This window comes from Mytilinidion resinicola (genome assembly GCF_010093595.1).
Source record: "Mytilinidion resinicola strain CBS 304.34 unplaced genomic scaffold BDZ99scaffold_19, whole genome shotgun sequence".
NCBI lineage: Eukaryota > Fungi > Ascomycota > Dothideomycetes > Mytilinidiales > Mytilinidiaceae > Mytilinidion > Mytilinidion resinicola.
This window is the reverse complement of record NW_022985455.1, coordinates 946842-972432: the sequence shown is the minus strand read 5'-3', so window position 1 is coordinate 972432 and position 25591 is coordinate 946842. Positions and strand designations below refer to the sequence as shown.

Sequence of the window (25591 nt, the reverse complement as noted above, 5' to 3'; positions counted from 1 at the left end):
GGCGCATGCAGAACCTCTGGATTGTGTACCCAAGCATCCTTGTGTTCGAACTCTTTCAAGTCAGATGCCGTATACCCAAGAAAGGACAATCAAGACGCTTCTACAGGCAGCTCGGGCCATCGACACAGCCCGATAACATTCTGAAGCAAGGTCTGAAGGTAGGCAGTGTTGTAAACTTCATCGTTTCCAGCGATGCAAAACTGCGGCCTCGCCAGTGTTGGATGTAATAGCGTGAGGTGAGATGCTTCGAAAACATTGACAGCTGTGATGTCGCTTCCAGCGATGCAAAACTGCGGCCTCGCCAGTGTTGGGTGTAATAGCGTGAGGTGAGATGCCTCGAAAACATTGACAGCTTTGCAACTGCGGCCTCGCCAGTGCTGGGTGTAGTAGCAGCAGCGTGAGGTGAGAAAGAGAAAGAAAAAAAACACCCCTTGCGAATATACTTCGCCGGCTTTCCGTCTCATCGCCAGCTTTTTTTCGCACTTGAGAAAAAGAAATTGTTTAGTGCCACGACCCTCCCCTCCTGCCCTCGTGCCTGCACTTTCTCTCGGCACGTTTCTAGACCCCCGGCTTTTGGCTTTTGGCTTTTTTCCCCTTTCCCCCCTCCCTCTCTGTCTCCAGGCTCTGGGGGGAGCCAACGCTCTGCGCGGGCTCGGCTCGTCGCGTCGACAACCCCAGCCCTGAGGTGCTAATGCGCGAGACGGTACTGGCTCAGCAAGCGGGGGGCGGCTGCTGCGGGGAGGGAGGGAGGGAGGGAGGGAGGGCAGGACAGGACAGGAAGTCCCTCTATCGGCGTCTATTTTGTGGGCCCAAAAACTGGAAGAGGGGGGAGGGGGGAGCAAAGGCGGCGAGGGCGTGGAGGGGGTGGGCGAGATAGGTGGTCCGTTGGCCTGGAAGAGGAGGAGGAGGAGGAAGTGGAGGCTCCTCGGGGTAGAGGAATAGGATAAGATAGGGAGCCTGGTCGGTCGGGAGTTGGATGCCGAGATGAGGGAGAGGGAGAGGAAGGTGGCGTGGCGTGGCGATGGTGGCGAGGGCCGTAGATTATTAGGTTTTGGATAGCAAGATTGAGGTAGAAGCAGCTGAAAATCGCGCGAGATGGCGCTTTGAAAAAGTTGCCATGTTCAAAAGGGCAGAAAAGATCAAGATATCAGAAGGTCTTCATTCACGCTCACTCCAATTACTTCGCCCCCCCAATTAGAGCACCACTATATCCCGGCCCTCGAAACGTTCCTAGGGGCTGTAGCCCAGACGTGTCAGTCCGAAAGAAAACGAATCCGACGCTCCAAGCCCATGCATGCCAAAAAGTCCCAAGCTTCTAACCCTATGCCGTGCCGATGCCGAATGACGATTGTCGCTTCGTGCCGCCACCGTCCATACGCCAAAAGAATTCAGGGCTGGTATACAAACCCTCTGTAGGAAAACGGGCAAGGGTGAGAAGAAAGAAAGCAGAGGAAAGTCGATTTCCTACCCTTCAACCCTCCCACGTCTTGACCACAGCCTTCTCTTCCTGGCACGCAAAGATATTGATATGTGTATCGTGCAGCGCAGCGCCAGCAATCATCATGCGATGCGGATGGAACGCAGTCGTACTGATCGCCGCGCTGCGATTCTGGTGCAAGAAGCTGGAGTAGGGCTCGAAGGATGATAGCTTGAGTGCGGTATTGATGTTGAAGATTTTGACCCGGTGACGACCGGTGCCACTGGTAGCCTGTTAGCAGCATCCCGGTGACAAGAAACTTGAAAAGCTTACGTAGCAAAGACAGGAGCGTGTTCGTGCACGCTCAAGGTCCGTAGAGTGTCTTTGGTGGCTTCGATGGTCTTAATGCTCTGGTCCATGCGGATGTCCCAGAGTTTGACTTCGCCGTTTCGGCAGCCGCTCACTAGCTCACGCTGTCCACCGCGCTGGACTTGGACATTGGTGATCCAGTTCTTGTGCTCCTTCCATACTTTCACCATGGCAGTGGTGGTCTTCTCACGCTGATCAAAGACGCGAACGGCACCATCGCCATAGCCGGCAATGAAAATTTCCCCCTCGACTTGATCAGATGTCAAGGATGTGATGCAAGAGCCCGAACGAGCAGGTATATCCTAGAAAATTAACTTAGTTCCGGTCTGAATGTCAAGTAAATGTCACTTACGGCTGAGCAAATCTCGGAGCCAGCATTCCATACTCGAATGACTTTGACATCACCAGCAACAAGCACCTGCCCTTTGCCTTGCTGCCAATCGAAGACAAGCCCGGCATTCTTATTGCTCGGTATGAGATCCGTGAGCGCGCGGAACGCAGTCACCAGCTCTACTTTTGCCTTTGAATCGTAATTCCTGAAGATTCGGATGACTCCATCTGAAGAGCCAGTCATGAGCAAGGCTTGATCATCCTCGTTGATGAGCCGAACCTCACTGATCGTCGAGTCTTGAGGGTTGCCATTCGAAAAGCGATTGAGACGGGTCTGGTGCTGCCAGTCCCATACATTGACATTATCGAGATTATCGGTGACAATCAAGTGATCTTCGAACTGATGGAAGCACATCTTCTTAGGCTGGGTGCCGTTGTTGAAAAAGCCTTTCGGCCTGTCCCAACGACTGCTGCCCGCAACGTCCTTCAGTGGCTGAGTCTCGGCGATGATCTTGTCGTTGCGGTTACGACGCCACAATCGACTGTTGTAATCCGTACTTCCAGGCTCATCCGCCTCAGTGGCCTTCATTTGCGGTTCCCGGAAGTACTCGACAGACCATTCGTAAAATTTGCTCTTGAGAGGTAGCTTTACCTCTGAGGCGATATCACGCGGCACAAAGCCGCGTGTCTTAGGCTCTGTTGAGTTATCATAAGCGCCGGTAGGCGTACTCAATCGATCCATGTCCTCCGGAGGGCGATATAGTTCCGTCGACACTCTCGTAAGAGCAGGCGTCTTGGTAAGAGCTGTGGACGACTCCGACCCACCCCAGAGGTTCTTCAAAGATGCAGCAACGCTAGCTGTGCGCTTAATCCCCATCAGAGAAAGATATCCATCGGTTTTAGAGGGTGTGGGAGGTGTGGAGATTTTGGGCTCGGCGACGACCTCCCGTGGCCTGTGATGGACAGTTCGGCGGTGTCCGCTCCGCTTCTTGATCCCATTGAGTTTCGGCACGGCGACACTACCCAACGGAGACTCCAACAGGGCGATTAAGATATAGTCGACGACAATACTCGCGTCCCGAGCGACTTCGGGGTGTGGATCGACAGTCATCGTAAGGACTTCCAACCAGATTGCGGAGAATACGGTGTCCTTGGAACATGCAGAAGGGTCAAGTCCACCTGGGGCTTCACGAGAGTGCAACATATGAAGCTCGTCCTTATTCTTTGATGCACTATGCGTACGTTCCTTTTCAGCCTCGGCACTGAGTTGTTCGAATGCGGCGACGATGAACTTGGCCTTGTATCTGACAATAAAGGTCGAAAAGAACACCAAGAGTTCTTTGCGAACCATGCTGTTGCCATCGGTCGTCATGGTAAGAACCAAAGACGCGATCGATTCCTCAATGCTAGCGACTTGGGCCGTGACATCGGGGATGCCTAGAAAGGCGGTCAGAGCATATAGCATTGCTGCTCTGACTTCAGAAACAGGGTCCAACACAAGCTCGCACAGCCGTTGGTGAGCGAGGCAGCGGATGCCCGTCCATTTGGCATCGGCGTAGTCGACCCACAGCTTGGCCAAGCACAAGCATGACCATTGCCTCAGCAAGGGATTCTCTTTGTCGGTGAGATGCTCGAGGCAGCTTTCCACTAGCTCAGGGCTAAGGGACACTCGCTGACCTGATTGGTAGTCTTTGCAGAACATGGCCACGATGAAGGCACACATTGCTCGGTGCTCGCTAGCGTTGACGATAGGGATACCGGAGGATGGCGCTAGGATACTGATGAAATACGCATATCCATTATCCTTGAGAAGATCGGCCTGGCAAGATTGATCGACAGCCAAAATGCGAGCCCATATGAACACCATGACGGGTTTGAGTTCAACAGCTTGCGACTGTAGTAGCTTGAGAACGTAAGGGAATATGCCGATACTGAGAGCTAAGCTAACAGCCCAAGGACCCAGGTCCAAGAATTTGGAGAGAAGGATGAGCGCACGTAGTCGGTGAACTTGGCTGAGTAAAACCTGGAGGACGATGGGCAATTGCTCGGGAATTTTGCGTTCCACGGCACCCTGCCCTAAGTAGACTTCGAATGCTGTCAATTGCTCAGAGAAGAACTCTGAATGCTTGTACTCATACTTCTTCTCGCCTCGCTGGTCGGCGTACAGATCGGGGAGTTGGGCAAGGATCATCTCCACGGCGAGATCCCAGCTCTTCCACAGCGGGTGATCGTGAGTCTGAGGAATCTCAGGGTGGCATACTGGGTTGCAGTGGTAAACCCTCATGATGCGCTGTGCAAGAAGGAAGTTGCGAAACAGCGCAGCAACCATCAAATCCTGACGAAAAAGCTTCTTGAATAACGGCTTAGATAGAGAGTTCCATGCAATGGTATCGGTAATGGCAGTGAATATCCAGTTGAGCTCTCCAGCAGGCGTCCGTCGCTCCGACACACGGCCAGGAATGGCGGAAGCATCTTGGATGGAAATATTGCTTGGCAGAGGGTCTTGAAGGATGAAGAACCTGACGGCCATGACGATGGGATCAGTAAGGCACGAGGTAAATACATCGGCGGGGAGATCAGGGTTTGTTGGAAGAGTTTCCCTCTCGCGACACGCTGCAAGATGAATGCAATCGCTGAAGTCTTGCGGCTCTATGGTGCTGTCCCGAAGTCTCGCTTCCTCATACTCGGTCTGATGCTTCTCGGCGAACTTGTTGAAGTTTGTAATGATCAAACCGGCGTCAGAGCAGTCGTAAACGAAGAGACTCGGAGCGCCAATCCAGCTCTGGAGGTCGTAGACAGATATGGGGATGTATTGGGTGTAGTTGCGGTTGAAGACCCATATTTCGCCCGACGAGGTTGGCTTGGGAACTCCATGGCCGTTGTAGTGGAAGAGGACCCTCTCGTTCCTGGCGTTTCTCCGCAGTGTCGAGCAGTAGCGGCGAGTCTCGTCGGCAGTGGGGTCCAGGCACAGCTTGTAACGAGTGCGCATGCTCAGCTGCTCGTACTGCGACTGCAAAGCCTTGCCGATCTGGTTCATGGGAGTGTGTCCGGAGTTGGTCGTGGCTACATTGGTCGGATCAATCCAGCACTCCTCCTTGGCGCACGGATTGGTCTTGATGATGTCGGGCGGGTCTACGCCAATGTTCAAGCACAGGGCCAGCACTGCGGAGACAGTCTTGAGGCGGTCGCGCATCCGCCATTCCTGCAGCGGGTGGGCGTCCTCATCCTCCCTCGGATTGCCTCCGGTCTCGTGCTTCTTGTCGGTATAGTACATGAAGAAACTCTGCGGGCATGTGTCAGTGCTGGAGGCGGTGAAGAGTGAGTGAGTCTGTAGCACGGCGCACTCACAGAAGTCAGCAGGTTGTTGTACTCCTCGGAGGTGAGCTGCGTCTCCCAGCCGTGCCTGATCTTGAAGTCTCCGTCAACGCTGCCGGCAACCTCGTCGTCAGCGCCTTCGGTGGGGTCGTCGCGGCGAGGGCCAAAGTCGCTCTTTGTACGCAGCACGAGGGGACGCGCCGCCGCGGCGGGGCCGTTGGAGGCGGCTGGTGTCACGGTGGACGAGTGCCCGTTCATCCGGGTGGACGACGGGCGCGGGCGCAGGGCCAGCGTCTGCTCCTCGGGCTCGACAGGCGACTGGGCAGCTCGGCCAGCAGCGTCGTGCGTGGGAGCAGCGCCCGCGGGGTGGGCGCGGTGGTGAGAGGCAGGGCCGCGCAAGGGCATGTCGGCGGGGATTCTCATGGCGAGAGATGCGAGGACGGCAGCGGGCGCGAGGGCGGGCCCATATCGTCACCCAGGGCGGGCGGTGCTGGAGCGTGGGTGACGGCGGACACTGCGGTTGCGGGTTGCGGGGCCTGGTGCAGCCGGTGAGCGGATGCAGACGTCTGTGAGGTTTGCGTGGTGCGTGGTGCGTGGTGCGTCCAACATCGAAGCTCGCGGCGAACTGCCGGGCGGTGAGCGTGGAGCCGCCCTTGGACGGCAGGCCGAGTCGCCTTGGGGTTAGCCCGCCAGGCCGCGTGCCCGCATCGCGCTCCAGCTGCCGCGCCTGCAGGTGCGAGGCTGCTCTGCTGCGGTGGCCAGCGTCGAGCGTCGAGCTCGCCATGGCCACAGACTGCGTGCACGCGGCAATGCGGTGCGACGCCGGGGACCACACATGCACGTGACATGGTGCCCCAGAGCGCTTGGTCCCCGGCAGCCTCTCTGCGCGCTCCCCAGCAGCATCCATGAAGAAAGTATTCCCCGATGCCCCCCAGATAGCCGCCCTGCAGCCCTTCGTCGCGCGCCCACGGCCGTCGCGGTGCCAGCCAATCGACGCGGCCTGAGGCAGGACGCTGCAGATCCTCTCAGGGGAACCCACAGCGCCGTCGCCGCCCCGGAGGCCCTCAGCGCCCAGAGACGAGCTGTGGTGCCCGACGCCTGCGAATGTGCCGAGCTGCATGCTTCTCTGGCTGTCTGGCTGTCTGGCTGTCTGGCTGTCTGGCTGATCCGCGCGCCCCCTCAGCCAGTCCTCGCGCGGTTCTGTCTCGTCGAGGCGTGCTTAAGTGGTGCACTCCAAACTTGCTGCCAAGATCCCTAACCGGCCTCTCACACCCCAAACTTCGACCTTCCCGCTCACCCTCTCCCGTTTCTCCACCACCCTTTGCGCTGCTCGACGCTGCACCCCACCACCCGTCATCTGCTTCTCCGCCTGCTTCGATAGCCTCGCCCCTTCGTGTCCTTCCTGCAAGACATGCGCACGCCCAGTTCATGACCGTCATTCCGCTGAACGCCCAAGTCGCCGCAATTCCTCTCAGCCCCCTCCCGGCCCTGTTCCTCCTTCGCACCTCGTTGCGCGCCCACTCTGGACCTCTCCTCTGGTACAGCGACTGAATGATATCCTGAGCGGTGCCGGCTGCTGCATTGCCCCTTGATTTCGCCCGCGGCGCGAGTTCGCCATGTCGTTCTTGTTTGGGAAGAAGAAGCACCAGCAGAACACCGCCCTCCCACCCGCCACCCGCGACATATCCTCTTCCCATGGCCCGGGCTCTATGATACCCGCCCCGAACGGCGTCGCAGTTCGAGACCCCGAAAAGGCTCGTAATGGGCCCCAGGCTCAAACGCCGACTCCTGGAAGCAGCGTGAACAACTCGCTCAGCTCGCTCCAAAATCCACGAACCACTTCGAGTCCGGGCCCAGGTCCAGGTCCGGGTACAGGTCCGGAGCCCAAGACTTTGCGCGAACGGTCAGACTCAGAAGTGCAGGTGAGTTTACCAACTTTGCCCACCGCATAATTGTGGTGGAGACCCGCAGCCCGGAGTCTGCAGGCAGGGTTACGCTGCATACGTGATCGCTAACTCTCTTCTAGAATCCTAATCCTCGGGCTGCTACAGGAAATCCTGCCGGTGCGCGCGACTCTCCATATCCATGGTCGCAACGAAGATTGAACTTTTCGACCTCCTCGAACCCATTCCCCCGATATGGCGCCGCCGTCAATTCGGTGGCCTCCAAAGATGGCGTGGTATACATAATGGGAGGCCTGGTAAATGGATCCACCGTCAAAGGTGATCTTTGGTTGGTCGAAGTCGGCAGTGGCACTATGGCCTGCTACCCCGTGTCTACAACCGGGGATGGACCAGGCCCTAGAGTCGGGCATTCGAGTCTGCTGGTTGGGAACGCATTCATTGTGTTTGGCGGCGATACCAAGTTGCAGGATGGAGACATGTTAGACGATACCCTTTACCTCCTCAATACCTGTAAGTGTTCCTCCGCACAGCTGTGGTTAACATGATCGCTGACCCACTACAGCAACGAGACATTGGTCGAGGGCCATGCCGGCAGGGTCCAGACCAGCTGGTCGGTACGGCCATACGCTCAATATTCTCGGTTCCAGGATCTACATCTTCGGCGGTCAGGTGGAAGGTCACTTCTTCAATGATCTGGTTGCCTTTGATTTAAACTCTCTTCAATCAGCAACGAGCAAATGGGAAGTTTTGATACCCAACAGCAAGGACGCCGGGCTTGCCACGCCCTCACCACCAGCTCGAACGAACCACTCCATAGTCACGTGGAACGACAAGCTCTATCTGTATGTAACGTCCTGCCGTGTTACCCAGCCATTGACTGACCTTCTGCAGATTTGGTGGTACCGATGGGGTTAGCTGGTTCAACGACGTCTGGACTTACGATCCACGAACGAATGCTTGGTCAGAACTCGATTGCATCGGTTACATCCCAGTAGCACGAGAAGGCCATGCCGCAGCTCTCGTCAACGACACCATGTACATCTTCGGTGGCCGAACCCAGGACGGTGTGGACCTAGGCGATCTAGCAGCTTTCCGGATTTCATCGCGGCGTTGGTACATGTTCCAGAACATGGGACACTCGCCATCAGCTCGATCCGGACACAGTATGACCGCCTTTGGAAAACACGTGGTTGTTCTAGCTGGTGAGCCGAGCTCAGCGCCCAGCGATCGGGGCGAGTTGAGCCTGGCATATCTTCTCGACACATCCAAAATACGATATCCCGCAAATGAAACGCAGCCACCAATGTCACAGCAAATGGTCGCTCCACGAAAAATGAGCGGAAGCGATAAGAGTGGCATTCCACAGAGCAGACCCGTAGGGCCTGCGGGGCCTATGGCACGGGAGAGTATTGCTGGGCAACCTCCTCCTAGGGGAGCAGAGCCCCCAATGGTCAATGGTGGTGGGTCTAGGTTACCTCGAGCTGCTGTTGGCCAAGCGCCATCGGGGCCTCCTCCGTTACAGCAAGCCCCACAACCAAGAACGAGCGGAACTTCTGGATCCTTCAATAGTGGTCGAAGCAAAACACCGACGAAGGATAATCGAGGGTTTGGTCCATCGGTCGACACCAGCAGAGCCGCCAGCTTCGACCGAGAAAATATATCCCCGGGCAGCAGGGATAGTCCCTTGTCTAGGGACGCGGAGTACCAAACCGCTGCCAACAACGAAAAGGCCATGAATGCTCCAAGGAAGGGATCAGATGTATCCTCGGCTGGACCACAATCATATCACAAAGAGTCGACCGACGCTGTACGAAGTGGAAGCGTAGTGTCACGTAACACCTCAATGTCTCACCGACAACAGCAATCCATGGATAGCGTCGAACAAGGAACCCCAAGGCGCTCGCTCGATGCCCAACGACGAACCATGAGTCGCGAAGACCATCGCCCGATCGACAGCGGGGTTGGATCATCTCCAGCGCTAAGCCAGCAGAACGACGAGCTCATGCGGGAACTGGAGGCTGCGAAGAGCCGCAATGCCTGGTATGCCTCAGAACTGGCATTGGCTCGCAAAGCAGGGTACCATCCAAATGCATCCAGCAGCCCCGTGCTCGACGAGCGTGCCGCAGACGTTTTCGGCGACGATGACCGGCCACTTCTGGAGGCACTACTCAAGATGCGGGCTGAGCTTGCCAAAGTACAGGGATCCATAGATTCGCAGGCTGTTTCTGCAGCGAACAAAATTGCTGAAGTTGAGAGGCAGAGAGATGCCGCCATCAACGAAGCTGTATATGCCAAGACGAAGCTTGCTGCTCACGGAGGTAGTCAGGCTGGGACACCTCAGCCTGATGGATCTCGAGGGACTGGCACTCCGGAACTTGATCGCGTCAACGAGATAAGCCGGCGATTGGCGACCTCGCTAGCGGCCCAATCCGCGCTGGCGGCGAAGCTAGAGAAAACCACCGCCGTCATTGAAGCCGAACGAAAAGCAAGACAGCTTGCCGAAGAAACAGCAGATGCCGCTCAAAAACGGGTCAACGAGCTCGATGCTTATCGACAACGAACTGCTTCGGAGGTCGAGAGTCTCCGCGCAGAGCTGCACGATGCCCAGCGGATCGCAAGAGAAGAGAGTGTTCTCAGCGCAGAGGCGCGATCATCATCGCAGCTTCTTGCAGTGGACAAGAATGAGCTCAGTACAAAACTGAGCAGGGCACTTGAAGATGCAGGAAATCACTCGAGTATCTTACAGACCCTCCGCGATGCGGTGGCTGCATCAACAGACAAGGGCGCCCTGATTGAACGCCAACTCGAAGAAGAGCGACATCACCGCACTACCCTGGAACAGAAGCTTGCTCAATTACGTGCCGAGCACGAGGATCGCACGACTGAGCTTGAGACTACATCGAGGAGACTACGAGACACGGAGGAAATTGCTGAGAAGCATGCCGCAGAAGCTCGTACGCACAAAGAGGCTGTTCTCTCTGGTTTAGGAAGAGTCACGGACAGAGATGAGGATGAACACGAGGCTGCTGATGAGCGTGTCACCATCCTTCAACAACAGGTCGAGGCTGCAAATGCCTTGGTTCGCAAGAACCAAGATGCAGCTGATTCCGCCGCCGCCAAGCTTCGACGTGCAGAAGAACGAATCGCCGGTCTTGAGGCTTACCAAGAGCAAGCAAGCCGTGAAGGCCTCAGCATTCGCAAGCAGCTCCAGCAGACCATGCGCGAAATGCAAGCCCTAGATTCCGAAAAGGCCGAGCTGCACCAAGAATACGAGCGACACCGGCTGGAGAGCAATGCGCTCGAAGTGCAACTCAAGACTCTCAAGAATCTGCTCGAGGAACGAGGTGTCAACCCTGTTGATGCCCGGAGGTCGCGTGTTTTAGACAGTCCAAACTCGCGCTTCGGGACTCCTGAATCAAACCGTGTGCGTGAACTAGAGCAGCAACTCGACGCTAGCCTGAAAGCGCATGATGAGATGAGGTCGACTTTCGAACAGCGCGAGCACCATGTCAGCAGAGAATGGGAGGAGAAGCTCACCGCCCTTCATAACGACCACCAGGCTGCCGTGAAGTACCTTCGAGGCACGGAAAAGATGCTCTCCAAGATGAAGCAAGAGCTAGACCGCTACAAGAGCACGAACACGAAATTAGAGGAGGAGCTTTCGCAAGCCAGACAAGCCGCACAAAGCCCCACCACGCAAGTGCACGCCGCATGGGAAACTGAACGCGACTCTCTTCGCAATGAGATCTCCACCATGCAGACGAACCTGAAGACCTCAGTCTCCCGCCTCGAAACACAGCTCAGCACTCTCCAGGCCGAGCTTGCCACGGCCCGCACCGATCGCGAGACTGCTGTCCAGCATGCCCAAGAGCTTGAAGCCGCAGCCACACAATCTCACTCCGACCTCGAGGCTCTCCGTCAATCTAACGAAATCCTCGACCAGCGCGCGCGTGACGCTGAAAACCGTGTCCGGATGCTGCTTGACCAGTTCGAGAGCTCCGTCGACAATTACCGCCGCCAGTCGCAGATCCCGGCTGGCGCTGCCAATATTGGCGTCAACGGCGGCCACCACCGCCCTGGCCACGACAGTATCTCGGGTGACAGCATTTATTCCGACGACGATAACGACGGCGACGGCGATAGCACCCCGGATGCTTCTGCCGCTGCCACGCGGAATTCCATGGCTCTAGATAACCTGGCATCTGAGCTGGATGCACTACGGAGCCATTGGGAAACAACCAACAAGGCCTATCGCCTAAGCGATCGCTTCGACTTTGAGCGCACGCCAACAAGCGAGAAGAACGAGCTTAGCGAGTCCCTAGCCGCCTGGCGCAAGCGGATGGACCTTGAAGACGAAGAGATGCAGCGTGGGGGCAAGACAGGCGGTGCAGCCTCAATAGCTTCAGAGACCGAAAAGGAGAGGGACCGAGCGGTAGCAAACGTGAGCGGCGTTGGGACTGCGGGTAATGCGGGCGTAGGACCCGGAGGAAGCGCAATGATATGATATGCGTAAAGAAGAGTGAGCGTGGACAAGAGTTCTGTTTGGTTTCTCCTGTTTCTGAGTACATGTACACTTTCTCTTTCTATCATTCGGTCTAGGTCATCACCGGATCATGGTATTTGGCGGGCGCATGAGCCTCGGCGTCTTTTCTTCTACAATTACTTTTCTATACCTTTCTATTCAAATTTTCTTGGAAGCCTTGTTTTCTCAATCCGCTGGTTTGGCTGGCGAAGCGTTTACTTACCCTTTGAGCGAGTTCTCCTGCTGCTGTTACTTTCTATTACCAAAACGTGCCGCTTAGCGCCGTTGTTGACTATATTCTTGCGGATACATACCACTAGTCATTCTCTTGGGTATCTCCTTTTCCCCCAATACTTTCTCTGGAAACTCGAAGGCTGGAAACATGTGCCGGAAGCTTTGGGAGGCGTTTGGCGCCTTTTGCGGCGGTTCGGGGGAGGGCACTCTTGTCTTGGTATCGCTTGATGGATGGGATAAGGGGGCGCTTGAGCTATAGTTTGGCCAAGGGTTTACGCTGTTAATTGATTAGTTTCAAAATGCCGACGTTTAGAGTGATCTTGCTTTCCATTCGAAATGTCACTGCAGGTAGCGGACCTCGAAACTTAGCTTCGGCTGTTTCGCCTTGCAAGGTTCTAATCTCGACTGCTTGGCGTCATTGTTCGTGGCCCCTGATTCCACCAAACAGAAACCTTCACGATCCCGGGTAAAGGAACCACTTCCAATCTACTCAGAGGAGATTATTTGGACCTGGCGCATTAATAATTATGGGGTTGAAATTCTCCGCCTCATGTCCGTGACGCTCCTGCTACCTTGTCATTTCTCATTTCATCCAGTGGAAAAGTTTCAACCATCATCATGATTTATCTCAACCACCGCTTGGCATGGATTGTCTACTAGAGCGAGTGTAATTCCACACTTTCACACGCCTATAAAAGTCACCTAAACCAACGTGGACCCGTCTGCGAAAACATCTGCCTCTGCGAATTTTTTATCTCAATTAGGCTCAATTCTACATCAAGCACATTCCACTTCTTCTCTTGTTCTTGATAAGTCTGTGTCTTGCTGCCAGCAGGACCTCCGCGCCCCCTGGCGCACTCGACGTGAGCAAGTCCGCCACCGGCCAGGGCTAGCTACTACGGCTGCGCGTTCCGCAGCTACCAAGCAGGCGGGGAGCACGGAAAAAGGTGGCACACCAACTCTAGAACAAGGCCGTCTCATGTGTATGTATATACATACACCTGTCTGCCACTGCTTGGGGGGCCCCCGGGGGCGCTTTAACGTGTTTTCCAGGAATCCAAAGAAGATTAGAAGCTCTTTGCTTTTGCTTTTGGGCGACGTGGGAAAAACTTTATTGAAAGCACTTCATGCAGTGGCAGACAGGTGTATGTACACGCGGGCAGAGTAGGTACTTGATGAGTGTGCCACCCTTTGTTTCCTTTTTTTTTTTTTTTTTTTTTTTGGCATGCCCAGCGTGCCCGAGACCACCGCTCCTGTCCTTAAACGGGGTTCCAGCTCTTCGCGGAATGCCTGATCCAGGGCGCTACGGACTTCGTCTTCGGCCAGCACGCGTCCAGTTGGTTCGAGCAGTGCGATATCAGTGGGGATAGAGACGGTGCTGGTGAGTGGGTATGCGGGGGAGAGGTGGTTTGGGGGCTTTGGGGAAGGAAGGGAAGTGTGAAGGTTTGTCCGAATCTGGTCCATCCACGCAAGACTCCACGAAATGTCGACAACGCAGTGAAGAGCTGAGTAAAAAGCGACCTGGCTTCTGAAACGCTGCTGCCTAGTACGCAGCAGTCTCTGGATTCTAGGACGGGTATATAAGAGCCACCTCCCCCCCTCTCAACACGATCTTCTGTTCCATGAACAGGTGGATGCTGTGGTCCACACCAGATCGACCCCAGTGCAAGGCTAGGACTGGAGCTGGACTCGAGTCTGGAAACTAGGGGACTGGGTAAGTCTTCGTCTTTTGCTCTATTATCTAACCTGCTCGAGAGCTATTAACACGTCAGGCTTGTGCAAAGAGGTAAGGTTGAATTTCCTGGCCACAGGATGGTGAAATCCGACTCTGCGCCTCTACGTGGTGCCATCTAGGAACCTTCCTCTTTGTAGGGAGAGCTAGAGCAGAGAGGTCCTCTTTCTTAGGCTTGTCACCCCCAAAGATTGAGGCCGCCACGACGCCTGCAAAGCGCTTTCTACACCACGGTCGTTGGCACGCCGACAATGCCTTCGACGACAACGAATTGGCAGCATCCCCACGAGCCGGCTTATACATCACGATGTCTGATCCGCGTCGCCATTAATATCCGTCACCATATAAGGGACTGAGGGCAGGAGAATAGGGCATGGCTATATGTGTATTTACCTTAATTAGGCTTACATCAAGGAAGAATAATATATTGTCTATAGTAGATCTACATAATAGGTATAATTATTTTTAGTTCTGTTATATGTACTTAGATAGAAGGTTATGCAGTAGGGATAATAATGTATAGTGGAATAGATCTATCTCTCTTTTAGGGGAAGGATAAACGCACACCCCCTTTTTAGTAGTCGCACACCCCCCTCTTAGTAAATGCACAACCCCCTTCCCGTCTTATCTTCTAATTGGCTGGAGCGGCGCGGAGCTTTGCCCGGAGCTCTATTCTCACGTGCATCTGCACATGTACTCATATCCACAGTTGCGCGTACTATATACGGCATCACGTACACCATTACATACGCCTAAGTGAATTAGGAAGGATACAGGTGCGGACGCACGTGAGAGTAGAGCTCCGGACGAAGCTCCACGCCACGCCGCTCCAGCCGCTCCAGCCAATTAGAAGACTAGACGAGAGGGTGTGTGGATAAACAAAAGGGGATGTCTGGTTAGTTGCCCCTAAGCCTATAACTTGCGGCTGCCCGAGCAACGGCCTTCTTAAAACCCCTCTTTCACAACAACTAGACCTTCCATCCTTATGCTTTCATTCCTTCAACTCAATCGTCTCTCAAGCAAATAAACGAAGCTACCTCGCTGGGCTTACTCAAGTATACGGGATTATTGTGTAACAATTCCTTGCCAACGGTACAGATTCTATCGCCTACCTTGGCATCAACAATCCGACAAGACAAGATGGCCTCCACCCAGATGGACCCCATCGAGGAGCATGCCGGCATCATTGCTCAACAGTTTCTTGCCAATGGAACGGATTCTATTGCCTACCTCGGTGTTGGCGGCAACTTCGGTTGACACTCCCTTCCTCCCTAGTGGCTTACTCAGCACCTTGTGTATAGTTATCTTCTCTCTTGCACGGCTAGTTAGTTGCCTCTTACATCAATACCACACTCTTGCCTGCCGCCCACTTGACTCTTGCATCGGCATCAACGGTTCGACAAGCTTCGATCTCGAAGCCCATCGCAAGGTCATCGCGCGCATTGAGCAACTTTTCCTGTCGTCGGTGAGGTCTGGGTTCATCGCCACCGAGGGATAATGGAGTTTCCAGCTCACTGCGTCGTCACTCACCGCGTCGTTATCGTTCGCATCGAGCAGCTTTTTAACTCTTCGGTGAAGTCCGAGACGGGAGCACGAAGGACGTTAATGGTAGCGGGAGGGCGATTGCGGTCGGATGTGATTACTTGGAGCGGAAAAATATACTTTTGTAGAACAGAGCTGGCAGGTTTGTGTTCAGCCACAGCTCGCCTCGCGCATTCAACTCTTCCACCTCGTCACTTTCAATCCTTCACCTCTCCCGAACCACTGCTGGCCAACTCAATGTCACGAGATCGGCTTCAATACTGGCGCTCCAAGGACCGCTGCCACTTCAGGACAAGACCGCTGCTACTTTTGCACAAGAAAGCTACCAGCGCAGGACAATAGCTACTCAAGGCAACGCAACGGTGTCTGCCGCAACCTCTGGCATGAAGAGGAAGGCTCCCGAAAACCAGACCACCAACCAGCTCTCAAATAAGCGCCCGAGGATAGAGGATAGAGGATAGAGCTCCCGCCTAAAAACTGTCACGTGACCAATATCTCCCGCTGAACACAGTGCGATCTCGATGTGTTCCTAGCGACTCACGTATCCAGGTATGGACCCTGCAACGACAAACCTTGGAACCCCTGGAGATAATGCCAAGATTATTCTCGCCACCTGCCTCATCAGGTTAGGCCCATGCTATTGACTACCCTGCAGGTGTCAAAGACCTCCCGACGTCGGCATGCTTTATCAGCATGTCCTCGCAGTAACATGAAACGCAATCGATTCAGCTTCATAGGTACAACTCGTCTGTTCAACATGTGGAACAAGGGAACAGTTCTGCCTTCTCAGGCTGTGTCGCGGCCACAGCGTCCTACCTCTCCAGCACTCCGAATGGTCTTCGCAGCCACCACTGTCACCGTCATATGGCTGGCTTTGCAATTCTTCTACTCCATCACATCATGGGCTCCATGGAGTTGGAGTCGTGAATCGTTCGCGAAAGTCCAATGCCCCCAAGTCCCACCCATGTTCCCCGGCGGTAGTAGCGAAGAGCTCTTGGCGATGGACGATTTTCTCCAAAGCGCCAAATTTCGCAATGAATCTATCGGGAGGTTGGCTGGAGCTGTCAGAATACCCACAATGTCTTTCGATGATCTCGGACCAATTGGCGAAGACAAGAGATGGGAGGTATTCTACGATTTCGAAGCTTACCTCAAAGGGGCATTTCCGCTCCTTCACAAGAGCTTGACTCTCGAGAAGGTCAACACACATGGTCTCATTTATACGTGGAAAGGATCCGACATAACTCTCAAGCCCACCTTGTTGATGGCACATCAAGATGTCGTGCCGGTTCCTGAATCCACAATTACTCAATGGACACACCCCCCTTTTTCCGGATTCTACGATGGGAAGTACGTGTGGGGTAGGGGATCATCAGATTGCAAGAATCAGCTCATAGCGGTCATGGAGGCAGTCGAACTTCTGATAGAGGCAGGGTTTGAACCAACGAGGACGGTAATCCTTTCCTTTGGATTTGACGAAGAGGCTTCGGGCACGCAAGGCGCGGGATACCTCGCGCCGTACTTGTTTGCTAAGTATGGCAAGGACGCTATGGCTGTTGCTGTTGACGAAGGAGCAGGACTGGGGTCTATTTGGGGCACCAACTTTGCCTTGCCTGGTGTGGCAGAGAAAGGGTATATTGACGTTGATATCATCCTACGGATGCCGGGAGGCCATAGTTCAATCCCACCTGATCACAACGGAATCGGCATCATGAGCGAGCTCATCACACTTATCGAGGCAAACCCGTATGAGCCACATCTCCACAGCGATAATCCCTATCTCAACTTGATGCACTGTGGCGCCGAACACAGCCCAGAATTTCCCCCGAAATTAAAGAAGCTGTTATCAAAACATTCCGATGGGTATGTTTGGCGTTGAAGAATCTCAATAGTCCATTGCTAATGCAAGATCCAGGGCTAAATCCTGCTTGAAGAAAGACCGTCTAGCCCTGGAAGCCTCAAAAGCCGGCAGACCGATTAAGTATTTGATGACTACGTCGGTCGCGGTAGATGTGATTCAGGGTGGTGTCAAAGTGAATGCCTTGCCAGAACGGATATCGGCGACGATCAACCACCGAATCAACGTTGGAGAACATCCGTCTGATGTCAAAAAAAAGCTCACTCGATTGGCGTCCAGCATTGCAGATAAATATAACCTAACTTTGCATGCGTTTGAAGGAGACGAAACGCCTTCATCTCTTACTCTGTTGGCGAGGAACACGACGCTGGAACCGGCTCCAGTGACTCCAACCGACGTCAAGGAAGACACGCCGTACAAAATTCTATCCGGAACGACGAGAGCACTATACGGCGCAGACGTCTTGGTCGCACCCGGTATTATGACAGGCAATACTGACACGAGATACTATTGGGACCTGACTTCCCACATTTTCAGATACGCAGTTGGATGGGACTCCGATGACGAAGCCGGCCTTGGGAATATCCACACGGTCAATGAAAGAGCGTCAGTAAAGGCACATGTTGCGGCTGTCAGGTGGTTTAGCTTTTTCATTCGCAATATGGACGAGGCTAAGCTGGCTTAATGCGGGAGTCTACTTCGTCTAAACTGGGAAATTCTCTCAACGCACAATCTCTTTTCCGATTCTGTGGCTGATTTTTGGCTACCACTCAGAGAGCAGCAAAATCTAGTAATAACGAAGTCCACCGACGTGGAAACTGAATACCAACAGGACACAGAATCCAGGATGCATTTCGCAAGTTGGCATCAGGATCCGGAGAGCTTACTGTGGACCCTACATTTGTACGTAACTTACAGTACGTGCAGCAAAAGTTTGGACCTTCTCCAGACGGCAGAGATCTACTCGTGTGGGATGGTGTTTTCTCGCTCTTACATAAAGCGGACCTTGCCTGCAACGTCACTGGCTCGCCAAACACCACTCGCCACCACGTCTTCCAAGGTTCCCGCACCACCAAGGAAGGGCCGCTTGGCAGGCGTTCCGCCGGTTCGCATATATCGCACGATTGCCACCATTTCTTCTTCGCAAATTCTTCACACTACATCATCTTTAACATTTTACCAGCCTTCTTCCTGCAGTAGTTTGCACCCCTTTCTAAGTCAACACGTCCAACACGCATCCTCGCAAAGCATCTCATCCGCTTGCTCTCGTGAATCAGGTGACTCAAATCCCGCTGGCAATATCCCGCGCGACCTGTGACGAATGACAAGACGAATCAAACCGCGAACAAACGAGCAGCCTATTGCAGTATTGTTCGACCTTGCGACAACCATCTCCACGGCCTCGAACGCCCACAGCAATCTCAACTCCCGTATCCACCGTGGCACTGCTCACTTGATACAACATTAATACGACAACCCTTGCGCCAAAATGCCGACCTTGAATCCGTTCAAGAAACATGACGTTTTCGAGTTTCCCGGCGTCCTGATTCCAATGCAGCAAGCTCACCATCGCGCATCCATCACGTCCAACGGATCTGAAAAGGCCGAGAGCAGCGACAGCACTGGTGACTATGACATTCACGGACTGACCCTGAAGAGCCTTAGAGCTGAAGTCGAAGCGGATCTATCGACTGCTGGACTCAATTCAGCCTACGATCGTACGTCCCGTGACCCAAACAGCATTCATCCGCAATGATCGATAACTCCTTGAAATATTGCGGAACTAGCTCTAACGTCGGCAGGCAAATCGAAGGTCATTAACAAAGCAATTCAAGATATCGGAATGGGTCGCTATCAATGGGAACTATTTGTTCTCTGTGGCTTTGGCTGGTTGACTGATAAGTATGCTCTACGTTCCGCCCATGTAAACACTCCTGACTAGTTCATAGTCTCTGGCTACAGGTAGTTTGTGCGCTTGCGAGGCGTTGTTAACGATACTTATCAAGTAATGTAGGGCGTGGCACTCACACTTCCTCAACTCGCTCTCGAGTTTGGAGTGAGCAGTAGTGAGATCAGATATACGACTCTAGCCCTGTTCCTCGGCCTCTGCCTTGGCGCGAGCTTCTGGGGAATCGCTTCCGACATCATTGGTCGTCGTCTTGCTTTCAACACCACCTTGTTTCTTGCCGGAGTTTTTGGATTGGCTGCCGGCGGGGGCCCCGACTGGGTTGGAACCGCTGCTCTATTCGCATGCTTAGGGCTAGGTGTTGGAGGCAACCTTCCGGTTGATGGGGCACTATTCCTGGAGTTCCTTCCCTTCGCTTCTGGGAATCTCCTCACTTTGCTTTCTGTTTGGTGGCCGGTTGGTCAACTGATTGCATCTTTGAGTATGTATCCTGAATTTTCCTTTCCGTATTCACGTTGCTGACCTATCGTGAAAGTTGCCTGGGGATTTATCCCAAACTTTTCATGCCCGGCCACGACACCATCTGGCGACACTACCCCTACTTGCGCAGCTACCGGAGGAGCCCAGCCCTGTTGTTCCCGAGAAAATAATTGGGGATGGCGATACTTTGTCCTGACCCTCGGAGCATTGACCGTCCTCATGTTCATCTGTCGATTCTTCTTTTTTCATCTCTTCGAGTCTCCAAAGTTTCTACTTTCCAGAGGCCGCCAAGCTGAGGCCGTCGCGGTGGTACATGGGATCGCCCACCACAATAAGTCTCAAACATGGCTTACCGAACAGATCCTGAACGACATCGGTGGAGATCCAGAGGTTGTCACTGACATGAAACTCAGCACTATCGATATCGTCAAACGCTCTCTCGGCAAATTCTCTACTCAAAGAATCGGCCCTCTCTTCAGTAGTAAAAGGCTAGGAATTACTACGGTCCTCATCTGGTTCCAATGGACAACTATCGGAATGGCCTACCCTCTCTTCAATGCTTTTTTGCCCCAATATCTCGCCAATTCAGGAGGCGATCAACCTACCGCCACCGCAATTGTCTATCGCAACTACGCCATCACATCTATTGTCGGCGTTCCTGGCAGCATCATGGCTTGCTATACCGTCGACATTAAGCACATCGGCCGCAAAGGTACTATGGCTATCGCAACTGTGATCACAGGCGTCTTCATCTTCCTCTTCACAGTTTCTAGCGATCCGAATTTTCAACTCGCTTTTACGTGCCTCGAGGCTTTCTTTCAAAATATCATGTACGGCGTGCTGTATGCATACACCCCTGAGGTCTTCCCAGCACCGAACCGTGGGACCGGGACAGGAATATCGAGCTTTTTGAATCGCATTGCAGGTTTATGCGCTCCTCTCGTAGCGATCAATGCTGGAAGTTCGAACCCCAAAGCACCTATCTATGCATCGGGGGGCTTGTTCATTGCAGCATTTATCAGTATGCTTTTGCTACCGATTGAGACAAGAGGCAAACAGAGTCTGTAATTGGGTTATACAAGAGCGGTACAGTACTAGGCCATCAGTTTGAGCGCACGGTTGTATCACTGCTCTAGCTCCGCTCCACCTATAGTCAAGCAAGTATATTCCATTACTACTACAAGCGAAGGCAGATGAAGGTGATAGACATGTGGCCGGGACGATAAGATATTATTAAACAAATATTACTCCTAAAAAAGACTGATGTCAGATTGTTAGATAGTTCTTAAATTGCGGTTGCCCGACCAATGGTCTTCTAATTCTTTATACCCTCATACTTACAACCACTAACATCTCCTTCTTCCATCTTGCTGCTTCCATCTTGCTGCTTCCATGTCCTAAAATTATTACTATTCAAGTCAATAAATTAGGTGCCGTCCACCGCAGCTACCTAGCTAGACCTGGTTAATTATCGCGTAACAATTCCTCCCAAATAGAATGGATTCTGTCGCCTACTTCGGCATCAATAATCCGACAAGCTTTGATCTCGAATGTCACGGAGTAGCGATGAGGGCTACGGCAGGCGCGCAGCATCTCTTGTGTAGAGCCTCACCTTCCTTTATGTCTCTTTCTTTCTCCTCTACATCATTATCTAATACATTACCTACACGGCATATATCTCGCTAAATAAGAGCAGAGGCAAACACCTGCGCCGCCTAGGCTGCGCTGTCCTCAGTCCCGACTACACGCACTCACCGCGCACACCACCACCACCAGCAACGCGCAGTACCAGGGCCTCCAACGTATACCAACATTTACGCTTTCCGTCTAATAAGCGTCCTTAACCATGGCATGTCCAAGTCCACCACCGGCCAAAGGTCGACCAGTGGAGCTATTGGAATAGCTGGCCAGCGTCCGCCTCGCAGAGCCGATGGTGGTCTAGTAGGCCAAGAAGACGGCGAACTCGCATCCCATGAATGGTCTGATGATTTGCTCCACGATGCAGAATCCCCCAAAACGCGATTGAGAGCTAGAGAACGTGGGTCGTGAAAGCGGTTAGCCCGAAAGACTCGAACGTTAGGAACCCAGCGCGGGCGAGCTTGGGGTAGCCTTTCTCTTTAGGCTACGAGTCACGGATATGTTGTTGCAAGTCCTAAAGATCTGGTGCAGCCCAGGCGGCGTGGGCGTTCGCCTCAGCTCGGATCTGGCGGTTCAACTTTGGTACCTCGATGCGACCATTAGTCGTAGCCGAGCCCAGAGTTGCTATGAAAGCGTCCAGGTCCGTCTCGGTGACTTCAAGCCCTGTCTTCAAGCGCTTATCGGAGTCAAGCACGGCTATAGCTGGAGGGGCCTCGAGTTACTATCATTCCCAACAAGGCCTTGGAAACCACCCTCGATCGTGACAAACTCCAGGAACCCATTGAGCTGGGACACGATGACGAGTTCCAACCGCTGAGTTGGCCCGATAACAAAAGCGACAGCGACGATAGCCAGATGAGGGACACCGATAGGGACTATGAGGCCCCCCTGAAGGAGGAGAAGCGCTTAGGAGGGAAGGAGTACAGCAGCGGAAAGATCGCCACGAAGAAGACGACAGAACCAATTGGTCCTATGGACATCTCCGACACGAACGATGAAGAACAGCTTGGAAGCGTTCTGGTCATCATCGGCTTTTCCCTTCAGGGCTGAGGTTCAGGGCTGAGGTTGTGGTAGACATGGCCGCATTGGATTGGGCCACCATGGTGAACTCTTCACCCAAAGTACAGCCCCTTTGCGCATCCTGTGGCTAGTGTATCTCGTAGGTGCTGCGTAACAAAGGCTGCTGAATGATGTTCCTGCCACGGCTTCCTCCAAACCCTCTGTACTAGGACCGCTGTATTGAGTACTGTCAAGCGTCGGCGTGTCTTCAAACTGTGGGACCGGTGCGAACGGTGTGCTAAGCAGGGGGTGTGTTGTATTCTTGCCAGCACGTCGTGACAATGTTTCACGACGTCTTTCGCAGACCCGAAGTGGCTGTGGTCTTTTGAGTGCTAGCTGCGGCAGCGAGGTCTGGGGCGAACCCGATGTCGTGACAATGTTTGACCGGGTCTTTCGCAGGCTATGTTGTTGTGAAGGCCTTTTGGCCCGAAAGACTCGCGAGTTGGGAAGTTCGTTCGTGCGAGCATGGGTTTTCCCTCAGGGTTATACACGATCAACCATTCAAACTTAGCGAAAGTATGTTGTTGTGAAGGCCTTCGACCTGAAAGACTCGCGCGTTGGGAAACTCGTTCGTGCGAGCATGGGCTTTCGGGGTCATACATGAGCGGCCATCCAAACTTAGCGAAATACTCGCTCGGGGTTGTGATTCCCATAAGAGGGCATGCGATGGCCAGGAAGCCTTTGGTGGCACGGGGGCGTTGGCCTCTGCGCGGTTGAGTTTTGGTACCTCGACTCGCACCAACGCGCGAGTCTTTCGGGCCAAAAGCATTCGCGTCAAACATTGTGACCATGGTAAACTCTTGACCTAAAGTGGCTACGGTCATTTAAGCGCCGGCTGCGGTCATGTCTGGAGCGAGCCCAATCTTATGACAATACTTCACGAGGTCTTTCGCAGAATATGTTATCGTGAACGCCTTCAGTCCGAAAGACTGTAGTCGCGGTGGCTGATGAAGCTGTCTGCGAAACTGTCTTTAGCGACGACGCCTCCGCTGCTTTGGCCGTTGGCTGTGTGACTTGCTTGGACCGCCTGGTGGGAGAACCGTAGTCACGACGTCTTCTCTTCTTCTCGACGGTGATTTGGGGTGATGGCTTGGGCTTTAGCGATGGGGGACTAGAGTCGTCAGGGCAGAGTCCATACTGCGGCACGTTGTCTTAAACGTCGTTGCCGCATATGTTGTCGCCGTCATCAGGGCAAACTGCGGGATGTTGTCCTGTCTTCAAGGGAAGCTTTCTGGTCATCCGTGGGTTTCCTCTTCAGGCCAGAGATCGTTTGTTGTAGCCAGGCCCAGAGTTGCTATGAAAGCGTCCAGGTCCGTCTCAGTGACTTCGAGCCCTCTCTTCAAGCGCTTATCGGAAGCGTTCTGGTCATCCGTGGCTTTCCTCTTCAGACCAGAGGTCGTTTGTTGTAGCCGGGCCCAGAGTTGCTACGAAGGCGTCCAGGTCCTTCTCAGTGACATCGAGATCTGTCCTGCTGTCTTCAATCGCTTATCGGAAGCGTTCTGATCGTCATCGGCTTTCCGCTTTAGGCCTGAGGTCGTAGTAGACATCGTCTTATTGGACTGGGCTACTATGGTGAACTCTTGACTAAATGTAGCTGTAGACTTCTGAGTGCTGTTTCACGAGGTCTTTCGCAGAAAATGTCGTCGTGAACGCTTTCGGCTAGAAAGAGACTCGAGCGTTTAGAAGCTGCAAGCGAGCTAGGGCTTACCCTCCGGGTGGATTGGCGTTGAGTGAGGCGATGCTGAGCGACAGAGAGTGCCGGCGGTGAGTGAGAAATCTCCACGCCCTGCTTCAACAAACCCGTGAGGTGTCTGGCCTAACCTCTGGCCTGAAGAGAGAGGCTGATTTCGACATAAGTGAAATTATCGGTCGGAAAATACTAGAGGACTTGCTTCAAGGAAAGAAAGGGTGGAAATGAAGTCAATCGAGGACACAAAAAGCAGGTGCAGTGGTGGCGCTGGACTGGGTCATTGGTCAACAAGTACAATCTGAGCCTCGAAGAGTTGGTTACTTCAAGCAGTGACAACTGGCAAGCAAGTGTATAAAAACCTACAACTTGTCACTGCAGCGGTCGGCCGCCTTCTGCTGATCCTGTAACTGTCCGAGCAAGGTTGGCTAAGGCGAAGTCCTTCTAGTTCTCCGCCCACTCTTTTCCCGAGCTCTAAAGAGCCTTAACCTTGGAGCTCACCGCGTTGTCATCGCTTGTATCGAGAAGCTCTCTAACTCCCCATTAAGCTACCTTTGTAGAGTTAATTGCTGCTAAGGTATACTGGAGCTTCCAACTCTCCACCCAATGTTTCCCGAGCAGGGAGCAATAGACGGCATGTCCAAGTCCGCCACGCCAAGAATCAAACCAGTAGGAATCAAACCAGTAGGTAGTTGTCAGAATAGTTGGCGAAAGCCCGCCATGCCAAAAACAAACCCGGTAAAGTTATCAAGAAAGTTAGTAGCGCCCACCTTCTAGAGCGATGCGGTAAGACAAATCCGATCCGGCGTCCACGTGGCACGGGGTGAGTGGTAGTTCCGACTCTCAGGCGACTTTTCTTATAAAAATTTCACGTTCAAGTAGCCTTGTTGCCCAGCGGTTTGTTGCTATTGGCCTCGAATCTTTCGTGTTCTTCATTATCACCAATCTGCTGGAAATAATCTGGAGGCCTTCTGCAGCCGCTTGCCTGAATGCTGATTAGCGGCCTAGTTATGGGTACCTTCGTAGTTACTAGCGTTTCTCTTCAGGTTAGAGGTTGCGCCAGACACGGTTAGGACTCGTCCAAAGTCTTACACTTCGAGTGCTGGGGTGTACTTGCTGGCTAGTTGGTTTAAATAATATAATGACTTAGCCCAGCGCACACTATTGCCTTTATTTTTTAAGTCGTCACTACTGCCCTTGCTCTTCGTGTTGTTGATTAACTCCCCTTTTCCATAACTTTCGTTCCTTGAAGCGAAGTTTTCTAATATCTTCAACTGTAGTCTGCAATACATGTCACTGGAAGCGGTCTTACAGGGGCTGTTAGGCACCGACCGGCCCACAATTCAGCTCGATAGCGATGGGTCGATTCGCCGAAATGCGTCTGGCGTATGTTTCCAAGGTCAAGATAGCGCGCCAAGCGATGTGTCTCACTGCATTGAAAGTTTCCACCTAGTTCTAAAGCTTGAATCAGCATCACTAATGATACTCACCCGCTCAGCCTCACCTCACTTTTCGCCCAATCATAGAAGAGATCAGACACCAATACGTGGAGAACTCGTCTTCCAACCTGGTGGCTGCCTAAGAAATGCTAGCAAAGC

At 53.4% G+C, this 25591-nt stretch overlaps 6 protein-coding genes across 6 annotated transcripts; 4 read left to right on the top strand and 2 right to left on the bottom strand.

Annotated features, from left to right (window-relative positions):
- Nucleotides 1-1163: 1163 nt before the first annotated feature.
- On the bottom strand, nt 1164-5701 carry BDZ99DRAFT_424803 (WD repeat-containing protein-like protein mip1). The gene is made up of 4 exons (XM_033717070.1): nt 5465-5701; nt 2139-5399; nt 1751-2088; nt 1164-1700 (listed from the first exon to the last, which is right to left on the bottom strand). Exons 1-4 carry the CDS (start codon nt 5687-5689, stop codon nt 1472-1474), a joined length of 4053 nt encoding a protein of 1350 aa, XP_033572350.1. The 5' UTR covers nt 5690-5701; the 3' UTR covers nt 1164-1471.
- A 1346-nt stretch (nt 5702-7047) lies between these two features.
- Nucleotides 7048-12101, top strand: BDZ99DRAFT_541257 (uncharacterized protein; the record flags this gene model as incomplete). Its single annotated transcript, XM_033726734.1, has 5 exons — nt 7048-7276; nt 7307-7353; nt 7458-7845; nt 7898-8177; nt 8227-12101. The coding sequence occupies 5 exons, from the start codon at nt 7048-7050 to the stop codon at nt 11837-11839; spliced, it is 4557 nt and encodes a 1518-aa protein (XP_033572349.1). The 3' UTR covers nt 11840-12101.
- Nucleotides 12102-16197: 4096 nt separating this feature from the next.
- On the top strand, nt 16198-17908 carry BDZ99DRAFT_396341 (peptidase family M20/M25/M40; the record flags this gene model as incomplete). The annotated part of the gene is made up of 2 exons (XM_033715984.1): nt 16198-17228; nt 17281-17908. The coding sequence occupies 2 exons, from the start codon at nt 16198-16200 to the stop codon at nt 17906-17908; spliced, it is 1659 nt and encodes a 552-aa protein (XP_033572348.1).
- Nucleotides 17909-18627: 719 nt separating this feature from the next.
- Nucleotides 18628-20892, top strand: BDZ99DRAFT_118522 (putative sugar transporter). The gene is made up of 5 exons (XM_033712494.1): nt 18628-18941; nt 19026-19125; nt 19173-19185; nt 19238-19610; nt 19665-20892. Exons 1-5 carry the CDS (start codon nt 18713-18715, stop codon nt 20675-20677), a joined length of 1728 nt encoding a protein of 575 aa, XP_033572347.1. The 5' UTR covers nt 18628-18712; the 3' UTR covers nt 20678-20892.
- A 568-nt stretch (nt 20893-21460) lies between these two features.
- On the top strand, nt 21461-22297 carry BDZ99DRAFT_480761 (uncharacterized protein; the record flags this gene model as incomplete). The annotated part of the gene is made up of 2 exons (XM_033722349.1): nt 21461-21647; nt 21966-22297. The coding sequence occupies 2 exons, from the start codon at nt 21461-21463 to the stop codon at nt 22295-22297; spliced, it is 519 nt and encodes a 172-aa protein (XP_033572346.1).
- Nucleotides 22298-22638: 341 nt separating this feature from the next.
- Nucleotides 22639-23088, bottom strand: BDZ99DRAFT_480760 (uncharacterized protein; the record flags this gene model as incomplete). The annotated part of the gene is made up of 1 exon (XM_033722348.1): nt 22639-23088. The coding sequence occupies one exon, from the start codon at nt 23086-23088 to the stop codon at nt 22639-22641; it is 450 nt and encodes a 149-aa protein (XP_033572345.1).
- Nucleotides 23089-25591: the final 2503 nt, after the last annotated feature.

What these genes read in the sequence shown, in the direction of transcription:
- BDZ99DRAFT_424803 (XM_033717070.1), bottom strand. Translation starts at nt 5,689, where the DNA reads ATGAACGGGCACTCGTCCACCGTGACACCAGCCGCCTCCAACGGCCCC. An exon ending in ACAACAACCTGCTGACTTCT is followed by an intron (nt 5,400 to 5,464) that starts GTGAGTGCGCCG and finishes ACATGCCCGCAG; the next exon opens with AGTTTCTTCATGTACTATAC. An exon ending in CACGCTCCTGTCTTTGCTAC is followed by an intron (nt 1,701 to 1,750) that starts GTAAGCTTTTCA and finishes ACAGGCTACCAG; the next exon opens with TGGCACCGGTCGTCACCGGG.
- BDZ99DRAFT_118522 (XM_033712494.1), top strand. Translation starts at nt 18,713, where the DNA reads ATGCCGACCTTGAATCCGTTCAAGAAACATGACGTTTTCGAGTTTCCC. An exon ending in ACTCAATTCAGCCTACGATC is followed by an intron (nt 18,942 to 19,025) that starts GTACGTCCCGTG and finishes TAACGTCGGCAG; the next exon opens with GCAAATCGAAGGTCATTAAC. An exon ending in TCAACTGATTGCATCTTTGA is followed by an intron (nt 19,611 to 19,664) that starts GTATGTATCCTG and finishes CTATCGTGAAAG; the next exon opens with TTGCCTGGGGATTTATCCCA.